General features: G+C 39.3%; 1 protein-coding gene and 1 long non-coding RNA gene across 3 annotated transcripts in view; both read left to right on the top strand.

The window, feature by feature from the left end:
- LOC149751459 (uncharacterized) lies at window positions 1-11,949 on the top strand. Its single transcript, XR_016398177.1, has 2 exons — window positions 1-4,015; window positions 5,452-11,949. It is a non-coding gene; the product is annotated as an uncharacterized LOC149751459 (long non-coding RNA).
- LOC103721481 (alpha-soluble NSF attachment protein-like) overlaps window positions 1-24,499 on the top strand; it is a 31,169-nt gene extending 6,670 nt beyond the window's left edge. For both annotated transcript variants that reach the window (XM_088709576.2, XM_008811722.6), the window contains 6 exons: window positions 12,878-12,957; window positions 13,251-13,402; window positions 18,774-18,933; window positions 19,014-19,061; window positions 20,424-20,504; window positions 24,215-24,499. In XM_088709576.2, coding sequence (XP_088565702.2) covers window positions 12,878-12,957; window positions 13,251-13,402; window positions 18,774-18,933; window positions 19,014-19,061; window positions 20,424-20,504; window positions 24,215-24,295 — 602 coding nt within the window. In that variant the 3' untranslated portion in view covers window positions 24,296-24,499. The remainder of the gene's footprint in view (window positions 1-12,877; window positions 12,958-13,250; window positions 13,403-18,773; window positions 18,934-19,013; window positions 19,062-20,423; window positions 20,505-24,214) is intronic.
- Window positions 24,500-25,522: the final 1,023 nt, after the last annotated feature.

Here is a 25,522-nt window from a genome sequence, read left to right as displayed (position 1 = left end):
ATCAGAGAAGCTTTTACATGAAAAGTTCTGTAGGTCATCTTTACCAAAAAAAAAAAATGAAAAGATTTTTGCATAAGGCTAGCATGTCTACAGGAGGTATATCAGTCAAGTTAAAAGGTGTTCTAGTATCATGATTTGGTTTCTTTGGGGCAATCATGATCTAGAATTTGAGTACTGATGTGTACATGTTGCACCATATCGTACCAATAAGAATTGGTACTAGTACACCTCTCTGTAATAATGCATATTGCCAGATGGTACATCACCACATTTTTGTTGTGCTAGCACCAAGAGGCAGACCATGTGTCGGTACATTACTATATCATGCCTGTCTATATCAGTTAAGGTACTAGTACAGGTACTAGTATGGGTGCTCCAACCTTTGATCATGAGTCTTTCTTTTTTTTTTTTTTTCTAAATCTTGTCTTGTCTTCGTAACTCTTCAGTCACATCTGATGCGGCCACTATGTCATTTGGTGAATTGGTACCCTGGCATGCTAGCCCTGTATAGAGCATGATGGTTCAAACAAACACCATTTTCACTGTTTCAGTTAAAAAACTGACTTTGAAGACTGAGTGTTATGCTTGTTGACAACAAAAAAGTCCTTTTAGGGTTTGCAGCCCATGTGCTGCTTTTGGACCTTGAAAATACATATAAATTTCTTATACAAAAATTTTCTAGTTGTTGAGGGTTTAACTGGCTTTTCTGTATAGTGAATGAATTATTAACTATTTCATGCCATCAATTTGTTTTCTATTAAGAAAGAGTCTCTGGTACATAGATTGGAAAAACTTGACCATGAAGTTTTTAGAGGGTTGGTGGATTGCTGCAGGCTGACATTTCTATGATATTATAGACTTCAGTACTTTAATTGCTTCTTGCAGTCATGGTTAGATAATTGAATGTGCTTAAAGACCTTTTTAACTCATTCATGTCGTTATAGTGATTCAAAAGTAATTTATGGCTTGGTGAAGGTTTCCTTTACTTTTATGAAGAAATTATTTGAGTGATAGAAGTTGGAGTGCTATTGGCAAGATATCGACATGGAAGGTTTCAGATGTTCCCAGATCTGTTTTGTTATTTATTCAGCATAGGTTGCAGCATATGCTACATCATATGATCATATAATGCGAAACTGAGATAAACTTATTGGATTCTTAATCATTGGGTGATCATGGCATTTATATGCTTACAGGATATATTTAAGGAAGGTTGTTAACACCATCAATTGTATCACAAGATAAAGTTTCTAACATGGTGCGGCCAAAGGACTAGAAAGAGCAGGCAGCAAGCCCCACATATTCCCTTAGATGGTCCTTGATGGTCAAATAGAAGCAACCTAAAGTAGTTTTGGTTGGCCTTTTCTAAGGCCTTGAGTTAGCTTATTTTAGTCACTTTTTGCCCAGTCATTTCAGTTTGCAGGTAGGGGAACTACGAGGCACCCAGCTGTAGGCCGACTAAGTTGATGTTGGCCAGCTCCTTTTTGAGACGTGTTAATTTCTCTTGTATTGGGTGTCCAACAGGTGTTATTTTATTTACTGTTTGAAGTTCTAATAGTGACAGCAAAAGAAGAAAGTTTTAATTGGAGCACTGACTCAAATCATGGATATTTTTTTTTGTTGCTTCACAGCCAGTCCTCTTCTGGGTTTTATTCAGCTGGTTGTTTTCTGTTTTAGAGAGTCCTAATGAACTAAATTAAAATTTAGCTTAAAAAAAGGAGCATTGAAGCTTTTGTTAGATGGATGTCTACTGCCGTTCTATGTTAGGGAGTGTTAATTCAAGTCACAAAGGTTCCAACTAATTTCTGTTGTTGGAGATTTTACTCAGCAATTATGTCTAAAATTTCCTCATTTATGTATCCTACTGGAAGTAGGGGTGCTGAACTTTGCATGGTTAACCTACTTTGAGAGTGGTAACATGGCTGAAGGGTCAGTTATTTCCTTCTTTAATGATTTCTTCTTAATTCTCTTGAAGTTCTTATCCTGTTTCTTCTTCAACTTTATATCTTTATTTCTAGTTGAGATTTATTTCTGCTGTTGCACAGATGATTAGTATTTTTTATTAGATCTTGCAACTGATCTAATATATCTGCTGCATAGAACTTCTTTATGGCCGATTGGTATTTAAACAGGGTTCAAATTACGATGTTTGCTGCTTGAACAAGTTACATACTGTTTGGAGTTTCTAATTTCTAATGAATTGTGTGGCTTGCATCATAATCCATTAAACTGAGTTCCTTGTATGATTTATATACATATGTAGATCACTGAATGCTTGGATAATTGTGGATGTCAATTATATATTTTATAGGGTCGAATGTGTGATCAAGAGATAGTGCCAAAGTATGTAAAACCGACTGAACCGACGTACCGGTGGAGACCGGTACCGAATTGGCCAACCGGAAAAAAAAAATCTGCGACGAGCGCGCGCGTCCGCGTTTTAGCCAATTGCCACTTTGTGGCATTAAATGCCCACGCGGGGCCGCGTGGGCATGCGGTCGTGCACAGTGCCGTGTGGGCTTGTTGCCCCGCGCGGTGAACCACGCGCGGGCGCGTTCCCTGGATGTGGAATCGCGCGTTAGCACGGGGAACCATGCGCGGGCGCGGTTTCCTGCCCGTGGAATCGCGCACGGGCGCGAGCGATTCTCCGCGAATCGCTCGCGCCACGAGGGCAGGGTGCCCCGCGCGCAGACGCTCTTTTTTTTCTTTCCTTTTTTTCCCCCTTCCTTTCTTCCTCCTTCTCATACTCTCTTCCTCTCCTTCCCCTCTCTCCTTTTTTCTCTTTTGTTTTTCCCTTTCTCCCGCGAGCAAAGAAGGGGCCGGAACCACAAGCAAGATGGGTGATCCTCATCGGCCCGAGGGAGAAGGTCGGCCCGAGGCCCGGTGCAACAGGTAGGCTTCTTCTCTTCTTCTTCTCCTCTTTCTTCCTCCTCTTCCTCTTCTTCTTCCTCTTCTTTCTTCCTCTTTCTTCCTTTTCTTTCCTCTTCCTCGTCTTCTTCTTCGATGCCGGTACCGAGCTTGTACCGGTTCGAACCGGACCGGTTCGCACTGACACCGAGCTTGTACCGGTGTGAACCGCACCGGTTCGCACCGGACGGGCAAAGAGTCGTTCGGTTCCGAAACCGAATTCTATAGCTGTACCGTACTGGTGCTGGGCGGTACCGGTAAGGTACAAGCTGAACCGGTCAGAACCGGCCGGTTCAGCAGACCTTGGATAGCGCAAAATGATCAATCTGTTATTATAGTTTGTCATAATATGGCTAAATAAATAATAATTTAATGGATTAGCAAGGAGGTAGACAAAGTGGATTAGTAAGTTGGTAGTGTCATATTGTTTATGCCGGGATCTCGTGAAAATTTTGTTGACACCAGTCAGTTAGATGTGTTGTTTATGATTATTGTGCAACAAAAACATAAGATGAGCATGGCAAGGATTAGATTTTTCCATTTTGGATGGTTTTTTATGGAAGCACTAAAATGGTAAATTTCGAATTCAGTTACATGGAGAACGCTAACTATTGCACGATATAGTATAGTACCATGAAGAATCAAGTATGATGATTCAAGACACACATAGTAGGAATTGAATCATGTTGATGGTCTAAGGAAAGAAATTATTGCTAGTGAACAATGATTTGCCATGTCAACTGTGATAGGCTATTGGTTGTGAAGAGGGTCTACTGGTCTAGAAATTTGTTGTGAAGAGGTTTTGTCTAGAACAGTTAGTGTAATACCTGGGCCCCATATTTGAACATTGGGCCATGACATCTAATAGGCTAACTGGGCCCATGGTTGGCAGCCCGTTTGATGGCTGCCACTCCTGCTTTATGCATGGATTTGACTAGGGCCAGGTGGGGATCAGAGGAAGGCCCAGGTGTTAGGTCCTTCACAGGGGAAAGCTGGGGGTGACACCTCACCCCAGCTAAAAGAGCCTTACCGCTCTCCTTCCTCCCCAAGGACTTTCTAGGACGATGGCTGAAGCACCGGAGCAGGAGGCACCGCAGTTCATCCCCAGGTAAGCTCCCTGATCATTCTGTTTCTTCTTTATTTTTTCTGTTCCAAAATAAAATAGAGGAGGGACTCCGTACACGGTTCTCGGCTGCAGCCGTTGCCGGCTCTCGGCCGGGGGGTTGCAGTCGGCCGGAGCCCCATTCCCTTCTTTATCTTCAGTGGGATAGGGGTCTCGGTGAAGAGAAGAAGGGAGGAAAGAAAAGAAGAAGAAAGAAAGAAGAAAAAGGAGAGAGGGAAGAGGGGACTCCCGTGTACGGCCGCGAGCGTCGTCGGCGCCGTTGGTCCCCGCCGTGGGCTGTTCCTCCCTCGAGGTCTCTCTTCTCCACGGGAAGGAGAGAGGGTCGGCGACCACGGGCCGCGGCTGCTGCAGGCGCCACGGGAGCTGCCGACCGACCTCAATCCGGCCCCCGAGCCCTGGCATGGGGTCGCCCCCCCCCCCCTCTATGGTCACGAAAGAAGAGGAGAGGAAAAGAAAAAAAGAGGAAGAGGGGACTCACCGGCTCGTCGTCGTGTGCGGCGGCCGCCGGCTTCGGCCGCGAGCACCATCGACACGAGCGTCGACCGCAGGCGCGGCCAAGAGAGCCGCAGGCTCGGTCGGGGATGCCGTAGGGCCTGGTCGCGGACGCCGCCGGTCGTGGCCCGGCCCCCTCCGCTCGCCGTCCTTCCCTCCGCTCGTTGTCCTCCCTTCGTCGGAGAAGAAAGGAGGGGAAAGGGGGAAGATAGGAGGGAGTCGGGAAGGTTCTGGAGAAGAGGAAGGGGAGATCGGGATGAAAGAAGAAGGGAGGAGAGGAAGCTTCGGGAAGGAGAAGAAAAGAAAAAGGAGAAGAGAAGAAAAGAAAAGAAAAATTGAAAGAAAAAGAAAAAGAAAAAGAAGGAAAAGAGAAGAAAAAAAGAAAAAAAAATGAAATGGCTTTAGCCAAATTTGACTAACCCAAGCCCAATTAGACTTGGCTAAGTCTAAATTTGAGCTCAATCAGATTGGGCTAAGTCTAGACGAGCCCAAACTATAAATTGGATAAAATCCGAGCTAATTTAAGTTAAATAGAAATGGGTCCGAACCCAATTAAGCTGAGTTGGTCTCAGCAGACCTAATTGATTGTGAATCAGGCCCAATTCAAGCCCAATTCAACTGACAGAAGATTGAATTGATCTTGGGCTAACCCTGACTCAGGCCCAAATGAGCCCCATTGACCAAATCAGAGGACCCAATTGGCTAGAAAAGGTTGGACCCAATTATAAACGAGGCCCCATCCTTTAATTAAAAACCCAATCAACCCATGTGGACCCAATCTGGTTTTAAATCGAACCCCAAAGGCTTCAAATTGGACTTGGGCTAAATCCTTGGATGGGATCCAAGCAAGTAAGTTCATAATATGATGAACTAAGAGATTTTATAATAAATAAATGGGGAATAATGTAATTCCTGTGATGTTGTTTTAGGTGATTAAGGATTTGTCACCTGGACTTGAGCAATTTGGAAAGCGAATTGATGTAAGTAATCTATTTTAATCTTATTGTGGATCATATTACTATGTTTGTTAAGTTTTTAAAGTGTTATTCATGCATGATATGTTATGATGGATAAGTAACTTGCATGATCTCATAAACTATGGCCATGTATGCACCATGATTATGCTGATATTTTAATCATGCATGCAAGTTAGTATAATGAAATACTATCTAGCCAAGAGGTACTATAATGGGCTCAAAGATGCTACTGATCGAATGCAACTGAGCTGGCCTTGCTAGTGGCCGAGAATGACTAAGCTGGCCTTGCTAGTGGCCGAAAATGACTAAGCTGGCCCCGCCAGTGGCCGAGAATGACTTCGCAGTAGCATCCGAGAGAATGGACCACGGTATGCCGGGGGCACGATTTCATGTGCGTGTTTTATGAAAATTCTGTTTGACTGAAAATACTGCTTTGTTTTCCAAGCATACATATTTTGCCATGATAAATTGTGAGATAATACACATGTCAGCTTCTCAAACCCTGCATAAACATGGTTACCATTATGTTCGATCCAGTAAAATTATGTATGATTACTTACTGAGCTGTGTAGCTCATACCCGTTATATTTTTTTCAGATCACCACTGAAAGCTGCCAGAGACACTTTAATTTTGTATTAGGGCTTCTTTCTTTTGGGGTAAAGCAAGTATACTTTTGTGTACATAAACTACATAGAAGCTCTGTATTTGGGTACTGACCAGCATGTTGTACTAAGAATGCTTTCATATGAAAAGATTTGGTTGGTTTGACTACCCTGTTACCCATGTATGAGGCTGCATGCTATTGTGGGCGGTAGTCGGCAATAGCACGGCCGTGTCACGGATCTGGATCCAGGGCGTGACATTCTCGTGGTATCAGAGCAATAGGTTAACCATGAGTAAAAAAATTTAAAGTTTTAATAAGGGAATGGGTAGTTAAGTCTCATTTAGTAAGATTCCGTATAACTGGAAAGAAAGAAAAGATTTTATTGGTTGCATCATCGGTCAGTCACGAAAACTGCTTGGCACAAATATTTTGATAGGTGACAATGAGCAACAAAAAGAAAGAAGTTAAGGGTAATATAAAATTATTCTAGGAGCATGATTATGACGGGTATGGTATTAGAATCCAAGATTTAAGACTACTAAGGATTTTGGTATTTTGAATCAGAATGCTAGCAAGCCATGCCAAAATAAGAATAAATTATTTTGGAGATTTTTCGATGGAGTAATTTGTATTTTTTTGGATTATGATTAAATTAGATTTTGACTGATATTAAGTGGAGTACTAGCCATGGAATGTTAAAGTACATTGTGATTACTTGTGTATCAGTATATAGGTAATTTTGGAAGTTTAACTTGATACTGAGTACTGTGGATAATACTTCTAGTTTGAAGTTAATTATTTTGATGGCAAGATAGGGTTCGTTCATAAGTTGTTTAAGGCTTGGACAAGGAAAGATTTTATATTCTTCGAGGATGAAATTTGTATGACAATTATGCATGAAACTATTATATAAAAATAAAATATATCTGAGAATGAGAATTAAGAGTTTCTCCTTTGTTTACTTGGAAAGTGAAATATTAGATCTTTGCAAATTATAATGCAAGATTAATATTTTGATTGGAAGTCATTTAGTAAATTCTGAGAATAATTTTCAATGTTGAAGAATATTTTAGGCTCAAATGTTCTACTATGGATAAAGTGCAGTAGTTTGTGATCCTGTGATAAATCAATTAAACAAATATTAGTTGGTGTTTTGAACAAAAAAAAAAGAAAATGATGATGACATGGGGTCATTAAGAAATGCGAGTGGAATCAGCAATAGAGTTGATATGGGAACATGCCCAATAGCACATGATGTTTCAGGGGTTTATACTTAGTGACCCTGCTTCTAAGATTTGAAGTAAACTATTTCATCTCTAATAGAGGGGCATTTATTAAATGCTTTCGTTTATCACTAGGAAGCAAGTTTAAATTGTTTCATGAGGAAGGTGAAAGTTATGGATGATAATTCCACATATCATCATCTAGTGGAAAGAGTACAAAAGAAGAAGATTTTTAAATAGAGATCTTACAACAAAAGTATACATCCTTTTCTTTTAACGGAGATGTGAGATCCAGAATCACCTTCTAGCAATGCTAAAGTAGGGCAGATTATTGCTCAAGCAATTTAAAGATACCTAATATAAGATTAGGATATTGAGAAACAATTTCTAGAAGTTTACATAATTCCGAGCCTAAAATGTTCCAAGATGACTTGAGAGTTTATCTCTTATTAGAAAAGAAGGCTCATTTTCAATGGATGAAGTTATTGAAAAGGTAAAATTCGTTTAAAGCGTTTGTTACTTATTTAAGAGGATCTTATATTGGGATACCCTTTCTTTGCTCGCTCATGGAAAAGTAAAAAGAAGTCTATCTAAGTAAAAACTCGATCAAGATGGAGGAAAGATTTGAAGTGCAAATACACATGAGGTATTAAATAGTTCTGTTTGTAGACAAATAGTATGTTGATTAAAAGTTATTAGTGAATTCAAAGGATTTTGATCAGAGTGCGCAGCGAAAACATAGTGATTTGAATTATTTATCTAAGTTGGCCAGAAGTATTATTCTTTTGATTCGAAAAGTTTTAATAATAAAAGATTTGATCCATTTTCTGGTGTAGTAGGATTTTTCTTGATAAATAAAAAGAGAATGTTCTGATTTTTGGATATCACTGTGCTATCTTAGATTCTCCAGTTTTATGTCATGCTAAGAAATTCTTAGCATCTTGAGACTAGAATTAACGGATCATCAATTTTGATCTCAAATCTGGAATATGCTGATATAAACCTCCGTCCTCCTAAAATTGAAGCTTGAATTTCTTTAATTAATATCAACCCTTTATTTGATTGAAAGAAATTGAGGTGGTCAATCGACTTTGATGAATATCTACCAAGGATGGATTAGAATTGTTATGATCTAATCTTGTGATAGATCGGTTAATCAAGAGAAGTTGATATTTTGACAAAGAAACTTGATCTTCTTATTCAAAATTGAGATGTTGATTTTTGTGTATAAGAGAAAAGTTTGATTTAGATCACCTACCAAAAGAATCAAATTTGAAAATGTTAGACCTTATTCTGTTGATAAGATCTAATGATGAAACTGTATCGATGAATAGAATTATTGAAAAATGTGAATTAGAATTCTAATGGAGAAAAGTATTGTTGATTCTCTGAATAATCTGGAGATAGCTATATAATTTCACTAGTGAGTTTTACTATTGTTGGCAATTCTTGGGAGATTTTGAGCATCTTAAATTTAGTATTAACGGATTGATAGTTCCTTGGTTGGGCTTAGACCTGGAATGGCCCCTACACCTAGCTATGACATTTTCAATCTATCTCTTCGAGAGGGGTTTGAGGTTTCGCTAGGATAAAGTGGATCATTAAATTGTAGGCAAAGTTAAGAGAAGAAAAAGGATTATAGATTATGAAAGGTATTTGATGCTAATGCTCTCACCTATTTCTGTTAAGCCGATTACGATCTTTGTGTGGACTTAATCGAAAGTAATTAATTTCTTGGGCCAAGGATTATAGTATTTAAAATCTAAGGTAGGAAGACCAATCTTGTTTTGGAAGAGACCAAAAGAACTCCTATGTATCATAGATGAAAAGGGGTCAAGTTTTGAGATGCCCTGATTTTTCCAAAATCTTATGAGCGAGCTCTTTAAGAGGGGGACTGTTTAGGAGCTCGAGAATGATGTGATGGTGGCATACATTCGAAGTTTAAAGCTCTAAGCATGATTAAATTTCGAGGACGAAATTAATTTAAGGGGGGAAGAATGTAATACCTGGGCCCAAAAATCAACTGGGCCCAATTACTTCTTTTTGGGCCCATATTTGAACATTGGGCCATGACATCTAATAGGCTAACTGGGCCCATGGTTGGCAGCCCGTTTGATGGCTGCCACCTCCTGCTTTATGCATGGATTTGACTAGGGCCAGGTGGGGATCAGAGGAAGGCCCAGGTGTTAGGTCCTTCACAGGGAAAAGCTAGGGGTGACACCTCACCCCAGCTAAAAGAGCCTTACCGCTCTCCTTCCTCCCCAAGGACTTTCTAGGACGATGGCTGAAGCACCGGAGCAGGAGGCACCGCAGTTCATCCCCAGGTAAGCTCCCTGATCATTCTGTTTCTTCTTTATTTTTCCTGTTCCAAAATAAAATAAAGGAGGGACTCCGTACACGGTTCTCGGCTGCAGCCGCTGCCGGCTCTCGGCCGGGGGGTTGCAGTCGGCCGGAGCCCCATTCCTTTCTTTATCTTCAGTGGGATAGGGGTCTCGGTGAAGAGAAGAAGGGAGGAAAGAAAAGAAGAAAGAAAGAAGAAATAGGAGAGAGGGAAGAGGGGACTCCCGTGTGCAGCCGCGAGCGTCGTCGGCGCCGTTGGTCCCCGCCGTGGGCTGTTCCTCCCTCGAGGTCTCTCTTCTCCACGGGAAGGAGAGAGGGTCGGCGACCACGGGCCGCGGCTGCTGCAGGCGCCACGGGAGCCGCGGGCCGACCTCAATCCGGCCCCCGAGCCCCAGCATGGGGTCGCCCCCCCTCTATGGTCACGAAAGAAGAGGAGAGGAAAAGAAGAAAAGAGGAAGAGGGGACTCACCGGCTCGTTGTCGTGTGCGGCGGCCGCCGGCTTCGGCCGCGAGCACCGTCGACACGAGCGTCGACCGCAGGCGCGGCCAAGAGCGCCGCAGGCTCGGCCGGGGACGCCGCAGGGCCTGGTCGCGGACGCCGCCGGTCGTGGCCCGGCCCCCTCCGCTCACCGTCCTCCCCTCCGCTCGTCGTCCTCCCTTCGTCGGAGAAGAGAGGAGGGGAAAGGGGGAAAAGAGGTGGGAGTCGGGAAGGTTCTGGAGAAGAGAAGAAAAAGAAAAGAAAAGAGAGAGAAAAAAAAAGAAAAAAAAAGAAAAAAAAGAGGGAAATGGAAAGGAAAAGAAAAAATAAAAAAGAAAAAAGAAGAGAAGAGAAGAGACCCTTAACGGGTCTGGCCCAATGGGACGGATCGGGGTTCGGGTCCGAAACCCGTTAAGCCCAATAATAAGAAATTGGTTTAGCCAATTGAACCTGAACCCGAGCCCAATCAATTGAGCTAAGTCTGGACGAGCCCAAACTGCAAATTGGGTCAAGTCCAAACCGAATTATGCCCAAATTAATTTGGGTCCAAATCCAATTAAGTTGAGTTAGTTCCAGCAGACCCAATTGAATATGAATCAGGCCCAATTTAAACCCAATTCAACTAATTTGAGGCCAAATTGACCCCGGGCTGACCTTGACTCAAGCCCAAATGAGCCACATTGACCCTGAACCAAAATTAAACCCAATTAAACTTGGGACTAAGCCTATTGACCAGACCAGAAGACCGAATTGGCTAGAAAAGGCTGGACTCAATCATGAACCAGGCCCAATCCTTTAATTAAAAACCCTATCAACCCATGTGGACCCAATCTGGTTTTAAATCGAACCCCAAAGGCTTCAAATTGGACTTGGGCTAAATCCTTGGATGGGATCCAAGCAAGTAAGTTCATAGTATGATGAACTAAGAGATTTTATAATAAATAAATGGGGAATAATGTAATCCCTATGATGTTGTTTTAGGTGATTAAGGATTTGTCACCTGGACTTGAGCAATTTGGAAAGCGAATTGATGTAAGTAATCTATTTTAATCTTATTATGGATCATATTACTATGTTTGTTAAGTTTTTAAAGTGTTATTCATGCATGATATGTTATGATGGATAAGTAACTTTCATGATCTCATAAACTATGGCCATGTATGCACCATGATTATGCTGATATTTTCATCATGCATGCAAGTTAGTATAATGAAATACTATCTAGCCAAGAGGCACTATAATGGGCTCAAAGATGCTACTGATCGAATGCAACTGAGCTGGCCTTGCTAGTGGCCGAGAATGACTAAGCTGGCCTTGCTAGTGGCCGAAAATGACTAAGCTGGCCCCGCCAGTGGCCGAATGGACTTCGCAGTAGCATCCGAGAGAATGGACCACGGCATGCCGGGGGCACGATTTCATGTGCATGTTTTATGAAAATTCTGTGACTGAAAATACTGCTTTGTTTTCCAAGCATACATATTTTGCCATGATAAATTGTGAGATAATACGCATGTCAGCTTCTCAAACCCTGCATAAACATGGTTACCATTATGTTCGATCCAGTAAGATTATGTATGATTACTTACTGAGCTGTGTAGCTCATACCCGTTATTTACAATTTTTTTTTCAGATCCTCACCACTGAAAGCTGCTGGAAACACTTTAATTTTGTATCAGGGCTTCTTTTTTTTGGGGTAAAGCAAGTATACTTTTGTGTACATAAACTACATAGAAGCTCTGTATTTGGGTACTGACCAGCATGTTGTACTAAGAATGCTTTCATATGAAAAGATTTGGTTGGTTTGACTACTCTGTTACCCATGTATGAGGCTGCGTGCTATTGTGGGCAGTAGTCGGCAATAGCACGGCCGTGTCACGGATCCGGATCCGGGGCGTGACAGTTAGAATGATGAATAATGACATAGAAAACCCAGATGGGTGTCAAAAGGATGTGACAGTGCTTGCATTTATGTTGGATGCCATCCTTCATAGAATTGACTTGTAAGGGAAACTCCAAAATATGGCTTAAGAGGAATGTCAATATTCAGAGGATGGCCAAGCAATACCACACGGTGATCATATTTGTTGTCATAATTTGTTGTACAAAAGGGAGTTAGGGAAGTCAATATAATTTTCTGCAGCTAGAGTTTGGTTGGATGTAGAAGATCTGCAATTTAGAAATGCTGTGATCATTGCTTTGCCTTTAAAGTCTAAGGTATGTATTTTAGTTACAACAGTAAGTTAGTTACAACAATAAGTTAGCAACAACTGTTTAAGACTGTTAGGCTGCAAAAGGTCTGGAAACACATCGAGACAAGCATTGATAGAGTTGAGAATCTAGACTGTATTTCTGAAACAACTAAATATTAAAGAAGTAGAAGTGAGTGACTGAGTCCATCATATATATAGAGAGAGTGCCTAGCTTTGCATATTCGTGTCTTGTATTGACAAATAGAATAAACACTTAATAGGTGAAAATAGTGGACTGTGACATAGACATTAACTAGACGAGGCTTGTTGGTTATACAAGTCAAGCATATAGGTGTGGATGTGTAGGTTGGAGTATCTGCCTTTTTAATTATCACAAACCCATGGAATTCTTCATCTATCCAGCATCTGTTGAACTTCTTTCTATAACTTCTATTAATTCATTCCCATTTTCATGTGAGGTTATTAGGTAGCATTCTGAAACCAATTTTGTAATGTCTTATTTCTATATTGTAATTTTCTGCAGATGCTGCGCAGTCCTTAAACCAGGCTGTGAATCTTTTCTTGGAGATAGGCAGATTGAACATGGCTGCAAGATACTGCAAGGTAGTAAATTTTCTCAATTATTTGAAATATAGTGACATTTAGACTGACTGAAATGTAGAAATTCTTTTATGCTTGCTTTAGCCATTACTTGTTCTGACAAAGTCTATAATAATATGCATTATTGCTTGATACTTCCATTTGGTGAACTGTCCTGGTGTTATTTTTCACCTTATGTTGTGTAATTTACTTGTTGGGTGATTTAACTTAATTTAACTTAATTGTATATTCTTTCTCCAGAACATCATAAAAAGATAATATTGTGCTGACTGAGGATATCATGTCTTCATTTACAGGAACTTGGTGAGTTGTATGAACAAGAGCAGGATTTGGAGAAGGCCATGGATTACTTTGAGCGGGCTGCTGATCTTTTTGAAAGTGAAGAAGTAACAAGTTCTGCTAACCAATGCAAGCAAAAAATTGCACAATTTGCTGCTCAGCTAGAACAGTAAGATACACATGTTTTGCTTTTGCAACATAAATTTTCGAAAGCTTAAAGTTAAATAATGAATGCACTATCTCTTTTAGAATGTTCATTTGTATATTACATGTAAATAAGATTGTCAGTGTCTTTTTTTTTTGTGTGCCAAACCCTGCTATAGAATATGAATAGTGAATCATATTAATCAACAAAAAACAATAAGCCCAGTTTTATTTTGTTTTTATTCTTAAAGAACTCTGTTGGTGTTACACAAGGCTTTTGTTGAACACGTCTGAATCTTAAGGGAGTGAAGAGACAAAATCGGCTCAACTAAGTTAGAAAAGTCAATAATAGAATAGGGCCTCAATTAAATTTTGTTTATATGTAGTAGCATATATTAGGAGTAAAATATATAGAGAACAAGGCTTTGTAACATTCATGGTTCCTTATAAGAGCTTTCACAAACTTTTCACAATAATAAGATTTTATTATTGTTGAACTTATTATGTTGTTTAAAAAATCTATGTGATAATATTAGAATTCTTTTTCTTTTGGAACAAGGTGGATATAAATGAAGGTTTGTGTAAAATATTTTATCTTTATATTTGTTGTTTTCTTTGACATTTTATTAATCAGTTCTTGTGTTTACAATCAATTTTAATGTTGTCTTTTTACAATATGGATAGCTCTTCTTATCTTGTTGACATAACAATTTCTATTGCAACTGTTTGCTAATTCTAGATGTTCATTTGGTTATGGCAATATTCGACATGGCATAATTTTTGGGATCACTTTGTGCATCCTTTGTTCCTAACCTACTTATACATCATGGATGGCGGAATCATCCCGAACCACCCAGTTCGGGGTGTACCGAGCTATACCGGGGGTGGACCAGGATGGTTCCGATGAGCAAAATGAGAACTGGCAATGGAGGGAGAGAAGGAAAAGAAAAGAGAGGGAAAGAGAGAGAGAAAGGAGGGAGGGAGAACGAAACAGGGCTCAACCGATGTGCGGACAATCAGAGGAGAGTAGGGCTTCCCAGCCCTCTCTCTCCCTATCCCAACATCTCTCTCGCGCTCCCTCTCTCTCTCTCTTTTCCTCCCTTTTCTTTTCCCTCTCCCCATTTGGTTTTCCTTTCTTGATATGCATCGGGACAGGACAGCACAATACCGTACCATACTGCCGGCCTACCGGCATAAGTGTTAGTTCCAGTACTATGGACCTTGGTACAACAACATGCATATATTTTGTTATACATTTTACTCTATTGCCTTTTCGCTTTTCCTTCTTTCTTTCTTTTTGTTGTATCATGTCAATGGTGCACTACATGTTAAAGAGAACTTAAACTTTCTTATAGATATTTTCTATAGAAAATAGCTGTTAAGTTGGACATGTTTCTTTTTGTTTCTTTTGAATTTACAGTTGTATATAACAATATTACATCTATCTAAAAGTTTTAAACCTCGATTTTGGTCTCTTAAGTAGAATTGTTATTTTGGTAGTTTCTGTGGTTTCAATAGTTCCCCTCCAAGTTTCAGAATTTCGGTCAAAAAAAGAAAAAATCCCAAAAATAAAAAAATAAAAAATAAAAAAATAAAATGAAGGTACGTTATTCCATATTATTTTATTGTGTTTTGAGCATGGAATGCCGTACCGGTCCGGTCCTAGACCGGTACTGAAACGACAAAAAAACCGGTATTTTCTCGTTTTTTATCCGAACCCGCCGCGCGCTGTGGTTTTTGAAACCACCGCGTACCGGCCGGTATGGGCGCTGTGGTTTTTGAAACCACCGCGTACCGGTTGGTACGTACCGGAGTGGACCGGTACCATACCGGACCAGACGGCCACCGGTACACCGACCGGTACCGGTACGGCGGATCTTGGTTTTGAGTTTTTTTGGATCACAGTTTTTGTGGTTTAGACAGTGTTGAGCTAAAAGTAAACTATATTGAAGCTTGATGTGCTATATTACACTTTGCACGCACTATAAAATGTACTTTGCTTTCCCTACATTTTCCCTAACTTTTATATGTTACCTACACTTTTCTCTCTTTTTTTTTTTTTGTGAATTCCCTATATTTACTTTTGTTCTTGTACTCTACTAAACTATTCTCTATATTATTCTATTTCATTTTAATAATTCATCCAAGGAAAGAAAGCCCCATCTGAATATATTTCAATTTATTTCCATTTTTAAGAACTCATCTAAGCAATAAAAAATTTGTTCAAGCATATTTCATTCAAATCATTTTAATAACTCATCTAACCAAAAGACACCGGTCTAATAATATTTCATTCTATTCCATATTAATAACTTAGCGAAGCAATATATATAAATATATTAAATAAACCAAATAAATAAGAATACATTTTATTTCATTATTTCAAGATGCAGCTTACCATATCATAATAAGAAAGCTTCAACAAAAATGACAAATTTAATAAATAGAGTCTTGATAAATATGTAATCCAATATATTAGTCAAATTTAGAAAACATTAACTATTTTCACGTGCTAAATAAAAAAAAAGTAAAACATAATAGTTTCAGTTGGTTTCAGCTGAAACTTCCGAAATTGGGCCGAAACTGACCGAACTAATTGAAATTGTGTCAGTTTCGGATCGTTTCAGGCTTTCAGCCGTAACTGATATATTTCTGCCAGCACTTCAAACCTTGATCATCTAGTTGTGCATTTTACCCGATATCCTTTTATCTTTTCTTTTCTTTCTTATTTTTTGTATCTGCCTTATAGTTATGTAAGCTTGACCCACTTTCATTTGTACTTTTGCCATGGTTTCATCCTCTATATATCAAATTTATTGGACCCTCCATGATCTGTCTTATTTTTGTAAGAGAATATTTTACATTTTTACTGTTTAGGTACTCTGCAAGGAAAGATGTATGTTGATAAATATTTGCTTGAGCTGTGTGATAGCCCGATTCGAGCCTGGTCCACTTGACCGACTCAACCCAAACTTGGCCCAGCCCAAGCTTCTGGGAAGAAAAAAAATCGAAATAGGAGATTTTGATTCCCTGCATTAATAGCCCGAATGGCTGCCGTTGAGGCCCGGCTAGGGGAGGCGTGGTTGGCGCGAAACTTTCGGGGCCAGTGCTAATGGCTGGTGGTTGTTAGGGATTGTTGCAACTGGTGAACAGCCGGTCGATGCCACTCAACTGAGCTCATCCCCTCTCCCAAACATCTGTTTAAACCCCTTTTTGGCTCGATCGACCCATCGCCGCTCACCTTCCACCTTGTTCCTCCTTCCTTGCCAGTGGCCGGCGTGCCACCTCAACCAAGAACCACTGCCCGAAATGTCCCATTCTCTGTCTAGTTCAAGTGTCCTGTTCTGAGAGCCACACTCTCTTCTCGCCGGGATCCTTCAAAAATTGCCACTGCCGGCCGAAGTCACTGCCTCCACCCCTCGTCGGTAAGTCCCCCACCCCCGTCACCTTCTCCTTAGGCCATGAAGGCTGCCCCCGAGGCAACTAGGGGCGCTGCCGCTCTTCCTTTCTTTCTTCTTTTTGGCCGAGCATGGTTGTTACCTTCGGCTGTCGCCAGCCGTTCTACATAACATAGAAATTATACTTAAAAAGGGTAGACAATTAGCTAGAGCAGCAGGTGCTGTAGCAAAACTAATTGCAAAAGAGGGTAAATCCGCTGCTGCCTCGCCGGAACACCATGGTCAGCCACCGTGATCCACTCCTTTCCCTATTTACCAAGAAAGAAAGAAGATAAGAGGAGAGAGAGCCCATCCCTTTCTTTCTCTCTCTTTTTCTCTCTCTTCTCCCTATTTTTCTCTTAATAGACCTATGGATCCTAGTGTGGTGTCCCGTCCACCTGTTCTACGAACTTGAGTTGACCTCCGCAATGAGCCCCTGAACCACTCAAGCGCCTGGGCAGCCTGTCGGACTGACCACCCCGGCTCTGTAGAGTGTTCATAGAACCCACTGATGGTGAACCTTATTGAACGACCTTGACCCTGATCAAGTTTGTGCCCCATGATTCATTATTTGGGTCGCTCTGGCCTGACCCATCCGGAATCGTCGAACGTCATCATCTGGCTAATCGTCCTTGTTCCTTAATATTTTAATTCCATTCAAGATATTGAATAGAAATTAATTTCGCTTTTAATATTTTTAAATAGGTTTAGCAGATTTGCCTAGTGAAGTTTGACGGTCTAAGGCGGTAAAGGTAAGATTTTACACTTGTTATTTTACAAATTATCGTGTTTTTTCTGCATAATATTTGCTTGTGGAATTAGCATGCTTTTCTTAAATTTATGGATTGGCATGTGTTATAAAAAACATGTTTTATTATGAAAAATAGTTCCATGAGTGTTTTAATAAAAATAGCCTTATTATGAAATATGAATCTAATCATGCCATTTGATATTTTTCATCCATATATGTGTATATTTTAAGAAAAAGATTTAAATATTTAAAAGGCTCTCAAATAGCTATGTATGATCTTAAGAATTGAAAAGATCGGTATCTGGAGCTAGCATCCATACGAATATCGGTCTTGCCAGCGGGTATCAAGTTGGCATACGAAATATAAATATATGTCGATTACAAACACAGGCCTTGTCACGGGTATAAAGTGACCGTAGTATGAATATCTGTGAGCAATGTTTTGAACTATGATGTGCTAAATGGTAGAAGAATAGTGTATAGATTTATTTGATCTTATAACCATGTTTATTGAATATTGAAGATTTATGCATGCATGATTGGCTTTCTGACTTATTTTAATTTATTATACTATGAAGTGCTTTATTTTTGTAATAACTGTTATTCTCTTAAATGATGCATTGACATGGAAAAATTTATTTTTGATCCAATAAGGTAGTGTAAGATTTACTTACTGAGCTGTGTCGCTCATGTATTTCTATTTTTATCTCTCTCTCCAGACGAATAGGATCAGTATGGATAAAGGATGGTCCGGGCTTAGAGTTCGCGCTAGCAAGATCGACAATTTATAGCAGAACTTTAATTCTTTAGTTGGTCATAGATTTGTAGCTTAATAATTTTCTAAATATTACAATTATGAGTTGGGTATTTATGTTTAAATGTAGAATGCTCTGAACCGATGTTGACTTTGAATGAGATGATGAATTTGGATCTTTATTTATTATATTTTGTTTGATATGGATATGGAAGCTAAATGAAATAGTTGGCTTCGTGTTATCGTGGGTTATTTCCCTTGGTAGCATGGCCATATTATGTCATGGATTTGGGGCGTGACAAGGTGGTTTTATCTAGTTCTATTATTTGAGATTTGAGACCAACAGCTTTTATATTCTCTGAATCTCATTTAGTTTGTGTGTTGCTTGAAATTTCATTACCCACTATATTAATACTTGTAGTAAGAATATTAACGCATATTGGAATTTTTTCAGATACCCAAAGGCAACTGAAATATTTGAAGCAATAGCACAGAAGTCAGTGAACAACAATCTTCTGAAGTATAGTGTTAAGGGTATTCTTCTTAATGCTGGCATTTGCCAGCTCTGTCGAGGTGATGTTGTTGCCATCACTAATTCAATAGAGCGATATCAGGTAAGTGGTGCTTCATGCAGTAATGAAATTCATTTTTTTGAGACTTTGAGAACATTCTGAACTTGCTTGTGGCTGTACAGGAACTTGACCCAACTTTTTCAGGCACACGTGAATACAAGCTGTTAGCTGTAAGTTACGACTTGAACCTGTTGGTGGTTGTGATGTCTCTGTCAGTGCTAATGGCATTTTTAAACTACTTGAGGTTTTGACTGTAGAATTGCATGGTGAAATTCATCGAGGGCGTGTTTGGCATTTCCTTTATAAAAAAAAAGAAATACTTGTACAGCTTTCAAAGAAAAACAAGTCCTTTTGTGTAAAACAGTGTTTGATAATTTAGTTCGAAAGTACTTGTTTAAAAAATAGAAGTTATTAAGCAGCTGTTTAGAGAAGCTAGGATTTCTTGCTTTTAGACTATGATGGATTACTTGCCTCTGCCCCTTAACTTCTGACACCTTTATTCTTATCCAGAGCATTATCTCAAGTCCTTTTCTTTGTACCCATGCTTGAAACTGTCTTGTCCCTTTAAAAGTAAAAGTTATTAAGCAGCTGTTTAGAGAAGCTAGGATTTCTTGCTTATGGACTACTCGCCTCTGCCCCATAACTTTTGACACCTTTATTCTTATCCGAGTCCTTATCTCAAATCCTTGTCTCTGTACCCATGCCTCAAAGCCTCTTGTCCCTCCCCCACCCGCATGTCCCCACCTCCTCACACTGTGTGCGCGTGCATGACCTCTCCCTCCCTCAACCTTCTCCCCTCTTGCCTACTTTTTTGTTAAGATGGAAGGTGTCAAAATTTTCATGTCAAAGGATTTTGATTAACACACACACATTTTGCCTTCTTTTATTATTAATTTTTATTATTGTCCTTGGCCTTTTATCAATTATTTTGGTGCTTTAAGTATATTCTGAATAAAATATTCAGCAAGAACGGATTTTAAATATTTTTTCTTTTGATCACCCCGTTAAAACATGCAACACTGATATTTTTACAGTATCGCTGGGACTGAAAGATGGGCTTGCTGTCCTTGACAATCTAGAACATGTTATTGTTGCACTAAAATCATAATTTCACAGATGGAGCATGACATATAACTGTAGCCTTATTCTGAAAGAAATCAGTTGCCATCATTCATATACCAGTTCTCATGAGTTTGCTGGTCGTGCAGTAAATACACAAGCAAATTCTTCATTGTAACTTGAAATTATCCAAAGCTATCATTTTGTGCAAGCCCTTTCCTTATAGTGCTTTTAACTGTTTGCTTCCAGAAAGAACTTTCTCTTTAAGCAAGAGTGATGCTAAATATGCTGTAGACATTATATGGTTTCAAATTCATCTGCTAACATTTTTTTCTTACATACTTTATTTGTGGCAACTTGCCTATTAGCTGGCTTCTGTGGATAATATAATGTCTTAGGATGTGGTATTGCAGTCGGTAAGTTATCATGATTGCAGATCCTGGATTAAATGGCATCCATATTTTATATTGCAGGATTTAGCAGCTTCAATGGAAGAGGAAGATGTTGGGAAGTTTACTGATGTCATCAAGGAATATGATAGCATGACCCGGCTGGTATATTTTCTTTATGTTAATTGCATATCCTGAAATTTCATTTTTCTGATATTATATTGGTCTGTTGCGTATTCCAGTTTTGAATTATATGTCATTTTCCTTGATTGGATTTTAGGGAAGTAAATAACAAAAATGATCATGTATGAGATTAGAAGTGCCAATGTATCTGAAACAAACTGTGGAAAGGATATATCCAATTGTGCAGATCATAACCAATCTAATGACCGGAAATCCAAAGATTGATGAAGATGTTCAAGTTTTCTTACCTCCTCAGAGGTCAGATTGAGCTATGTATCTGTGCTATCAAACTATACCACCTAGTTGACATTCTTTCAGTCAGAAATGGGATACATATAGGTGATCAAATGTTGTGAAAAAATATTGATGGGATGGGCGTATAAGGGCAATAACTAGATTTAGCTCTCAAATTTTTAGGATCAGTATTGCAGTTTATCCAAGCTACACTATAGCACATCCTTGCATGAGTTTTGAACCAGTGATCTTCTAAATTCAGTCCTAGTTAGCTGCTATCTATTCAATCCTAGTGAAGAAGTTAGCATCTCAAGAGAAAAAGATTGAAGACCATCATGAAACCTATAGCACCATCCTTCTCAAAAGAAACCAAGCTTCACAAACTAGTAAATCAATGCCTATGTAGGCATTCCTCTGAAAAATGCCAATGAAGACAAAACTACCAATACTATTAGTCTTGAAAGTAGAGGTGAAGGCAAGAGGGAACAGTTATAATTGTAATGTCAGGGTTTGGTCTTTGGCACCATTGTAATACTCAACAATTTTATTGAAAAGCAATAATGCCAAAGGATTCCAGACTCTAGTTTAGATAATTAAGATGAGAAGCCTTTTGCTAACAAGTCTCCGTCTCCTGCCGTTCTGTCACATGCACTTACAGGTCAAACAACTCCAAAAAACTTGACTGTCATGATTCAGTGTTAACATTCACCATTCCAGTGGACTCAAGATGTATAGACTACTTATCGATGTTACTTGGCTTGTAGGCTTTCATACGTGATCAGCGAGCAGTAACAGTTTCTGTTCTTAATGGAGAGACTTATGTGCTTGTATGTAGACATAACTCTTCTTTCATATACAAGGGTGAAAAAAAATTCATTGCAGATCTTTATCTGCTCTCACCTACATACTTGGTCCAGTTATGCAACCCAGAATACCTCTTCCTGTGATAGAATAAAATAATAGGCATGGGATTCCTGCTTGAGATACAAGCCTATCCGTTGGAGATGGCTTTGTCAAACTCATCCGTGGAGAATGATTTTGTACACACTCAGAGAGAGATGAGTAAAGAAGGGGTCAGGCACTAAGCCCAGTGGTGGACTGTTTTAGGTTGATGATGCCGGCCATGACTGATGGAAGATGGTGGTGGATGGAGACTAAAGGGGAGAAGGGTGGCAACAAAAGGGGTGGGGCACTGTGAGGATGAGGAATGAGGGGTTGGAATTTATAGCTTTTATTGGTCTTGGCATGTACGATATATGTAATTTACTTAAGAGGACGAACACTACATGGAAGGTTGTAATCCCATCAGTCATGATTATTTGCAGTTGATTCGATAAAATTACTCTGAGTGTTAGTTTATATTCTAATTTATTCATCTTTTAGAGAACGAATAATGTATTTTCTCAAAGAAATGGATATTTATAATGGTATTCATGAACTGTTTACATGAGATGGGATTCATAGCCTCATAGATGGAGACTTGGGGGATGAACTGTGGATACATTTGCTAACCCCAGCCCAGCTGATTATAGTATAACATGGCCGAGCTTGCTCGAAGTTCAGGTTAGTTTTGGTTTGGCCACCCATGCTGCAGACCTAGATGTTTCGGATGATGGATGGCATCCGCACATACACGAAATCAGGTGGATTTATGACATGTCCACAAACATGCACCCAATTATATAATCTTTTTTGGGCCAAGTTCTCATACCCTTTAGTGATGGATCTGACTCATAATCACACCCTTGAATGTGACACTTATGTAACATATGCTCTCTTTATGAGTGTGACAATCTTGGATACATGATGACTTTGGACCCCAGGTCTGAGCCCGGTCAAGTTCTAACCACTTGTAGAAGCAGTTTAATATTAGGGCTTGATGAGGCACTTCCATGAGGATCATAAGCATCTACTTCAGAATGGGTTGATGATACTAATGATGACCACCTTTATGGCTAGGCTCCACAGCATCTTAAAAATAACTGTCTAACATCTTGAATGCTTATGTGGATATCTTTGAGAAGTGTACAGCTTTGCTTCCTACATTTTAGGAAGCATGCCCGCTATTGTTTGTCTGTATAAATATTTTTCCAAAATTATCCATGGTATTTCTGGACCAAATTTCATGTCTTTATTCATTAACAGTTCACTAGCCTGTGAGTGCAAAAGCACATGGCATGTGTTTTGATAATAATAGGGCATTGGATAATATCACCATCTTCCCACTGCACATGCGCACACGTGCGCACAGAGAGAGAGAGAGAGAGATGACATCGCTATCGAAAATTGCTTTTTCTAATTTAGACCAATGGTCATTATCAATTCTTGACATGCCATGTTGCTTGACCAACGCACTGTCCATAATTCACTCTCCAATGAGCAACATACTCCGGCCTCTTTGGTGATTTGTGGTGGTCTTTTTTGACAATATTACTCTATAGTTGATCCTGGGATTATCATTGTTATATTGACATTGTTCTTGCAAATCAACATTTCATGAAGAAATCCAATTGCAGTTTCAGTAAGATGCAAGTGGATTAATTGGGTATATACTTTCCAATGTGAGGTCTTACCTATTACACAAAGGACCCAAAAAAGAGCACAAAATTATGGGTTTGGATCGGCATAATTGACTTGTATAACCTGGAAAAAGAATAGATGTTTTGGATGTTCTGGGAATATTTATATTCATCTGAATAATTGTTTATATTTGTGTGTATGATCCAAGGTTCGCTGTTTTAGTACCGGACCCCATATCTGTGCCACACTAGTATAGTGTCGGTACGGTATAGTGTGCGTTTTTTTTGACATACCGAGTGTCGGTACACCACCAGTATCGGTACTGGTACCAAACCGGTACGGTACGGTACGTTCGGTACCATCATGTATGGTACGGCATACCATGGTATGATCTATATCTATTTGTGTTTAAAACAAATATGGATATAGTCATCCAGTTGTATGTGTGTGCGTATATAAATATATAAAAATATAATCTCATAGCCAATCCATTTTCAGCCCTGTGGGCAATAAATTAAGATTTCCCTTCTCCACTTCGTATTTTCTTTTCCAAGTGCCTAAAAACTTTATGATTATCATAGCTTGTAGACTTTACTTTGTAATATTAATAAACATCCTTTGTAATGCGCTAATATCTTGAGTTGACTTCCTGATCAGAGTTTTTTTTTCGTTTGTTTCTGTTTCATTTCTGTTTCTCTTTGTCTTTGTACATTTTCTGATCAGTGTTGGAAACTTTCTGATGTATGTTGTATCATGCCTTCAGTAGCATGTTCAATCATATCAACAGTTTAACACTTTCATTTAGATATTTTACTTATGGAGCTTATTTGTCTAATACCCTTTTTTCTGTTATTGATACATTATGGTCATGCCTATACCACTTGTCTTCATTGCATGTGTCTTGGATTGCTGTTTGACAGTGTTTTGATTAATTGCAGGATTCTTGGAAAACCACACTTCTGTTGAGAGCGAAGAATGCACTGAAAGCAAAGGAGGAGGAAGAAGATGATCTGACTTGAGGCCCATAAATTTCATTGCTTATTCTTTATTTTGTCTATACTTACTGGATGGTGGCTTTTGGTCTGTGCATGTAAACGAGTTTGGATATATGAGGATACGCTATGCTTTTCAGCCGTGTTAATGAGCTCCTGGAGTTCCTGTTTTCCACCTCGATCATCAGAATACCTGAATGTCTGTAATAAATAGTTGGTGTTTGTTTTTTATTTTAAGGTTGCGTCACAAACAATAGTGCAATATAGTATAATTGGGCAGCTTCCCTCCTCATTAAGGATAGCAATGCTAAACCATTTAATCCGTTTAACTAATTTAACCCATTGTAGATTATGCTAGATTATCTATTTAATAAAATAGTTAACTTTGGATATAGATTTTTGACTCGTTTAATAAATAGGTTGGTTGGACTAATTATTAATCTATCATTTTTCTGACCTAAATTGTATCTTGTTTGATCCGCCCTGATTGCCACCACTGCATGAAAAGTCTCCGGTTGTTATATATGTGACCTATTTATTTCTTTGTTAGCTGAGCTTTTCGTGGACCCACACGTCATTTATTTGTTCAACTCTTTCGGCCTTCTTTCACTCCCAACTTGGATATGGCTTACTGGGTTGTGTATTGCTAATCCTTGAAGGCTTTTATAAGACCTCTTGAGGTTCAGATTGTCTGCGGCAGCAATTTCCAATAATCCCATGTGGATGCAAATAAGCTGAACCAAGCTGAGTATTTACTGTTTGGGCTTGGCTCAGCATAGTAAAAATGCTGCTCAAGCTGAGCTGGAGCTTTTGGCGTACTTGAATATGTTCAAGCTCATATTCATTCTGAACTGAGATTTTATCGAGCTGATCCAAGGTTTATTTTGTTTCTGTATTCTGCTCATGTTGGGGCTTGTCTCACTAATGAGCCGTGGTCTGAATTCTGTCTGAGCTTGCCTCATTTTTGAACTGCGCCAAACCCTAATGTGCTGCTATTGAACTGATGGTTACCTGCTTGTGAGCAGCTTGGATTACTTGCAGCCTTAATTCCCATGGTCGGAGCACACTTCTGATGTTCCATGGATACCCGTATGCTAATTTAAGGACCCGGTGCATCCATTCCTATAATCTTTGATCTATATGGGAACTGTAACTTCAGCATACACAATTCCTCTGCTTTGAGATTACTCTCTGACTAGAATTTCCTAAGTTGTGTGAATAAGGTTCTCTCATCAAATATCCTCAGAATTAGGC

Source organism: Phoenix dactylifera, chromosome 13 (genome assembly GCF_051530095.1).
Source record: "Phoenix dactylifera cultivar Ajwa chromosome 13, Ajwa_hap1_PhDact_Kaust_v1.1, whole genome shotgun sequence".
Classification (NCBI taxonomy): Eukaryota; Viridiplantae; Streptophyta; class Magnoliopsida; order Arecales; family Arecaceae; genus Phoenix; species Phoenix dactylifera.
The sequence above is the reverse complement of the archived record's forward strand: the minus strand, read 5'-3'. Positions and strand labels throughout refer to the sequence as shown.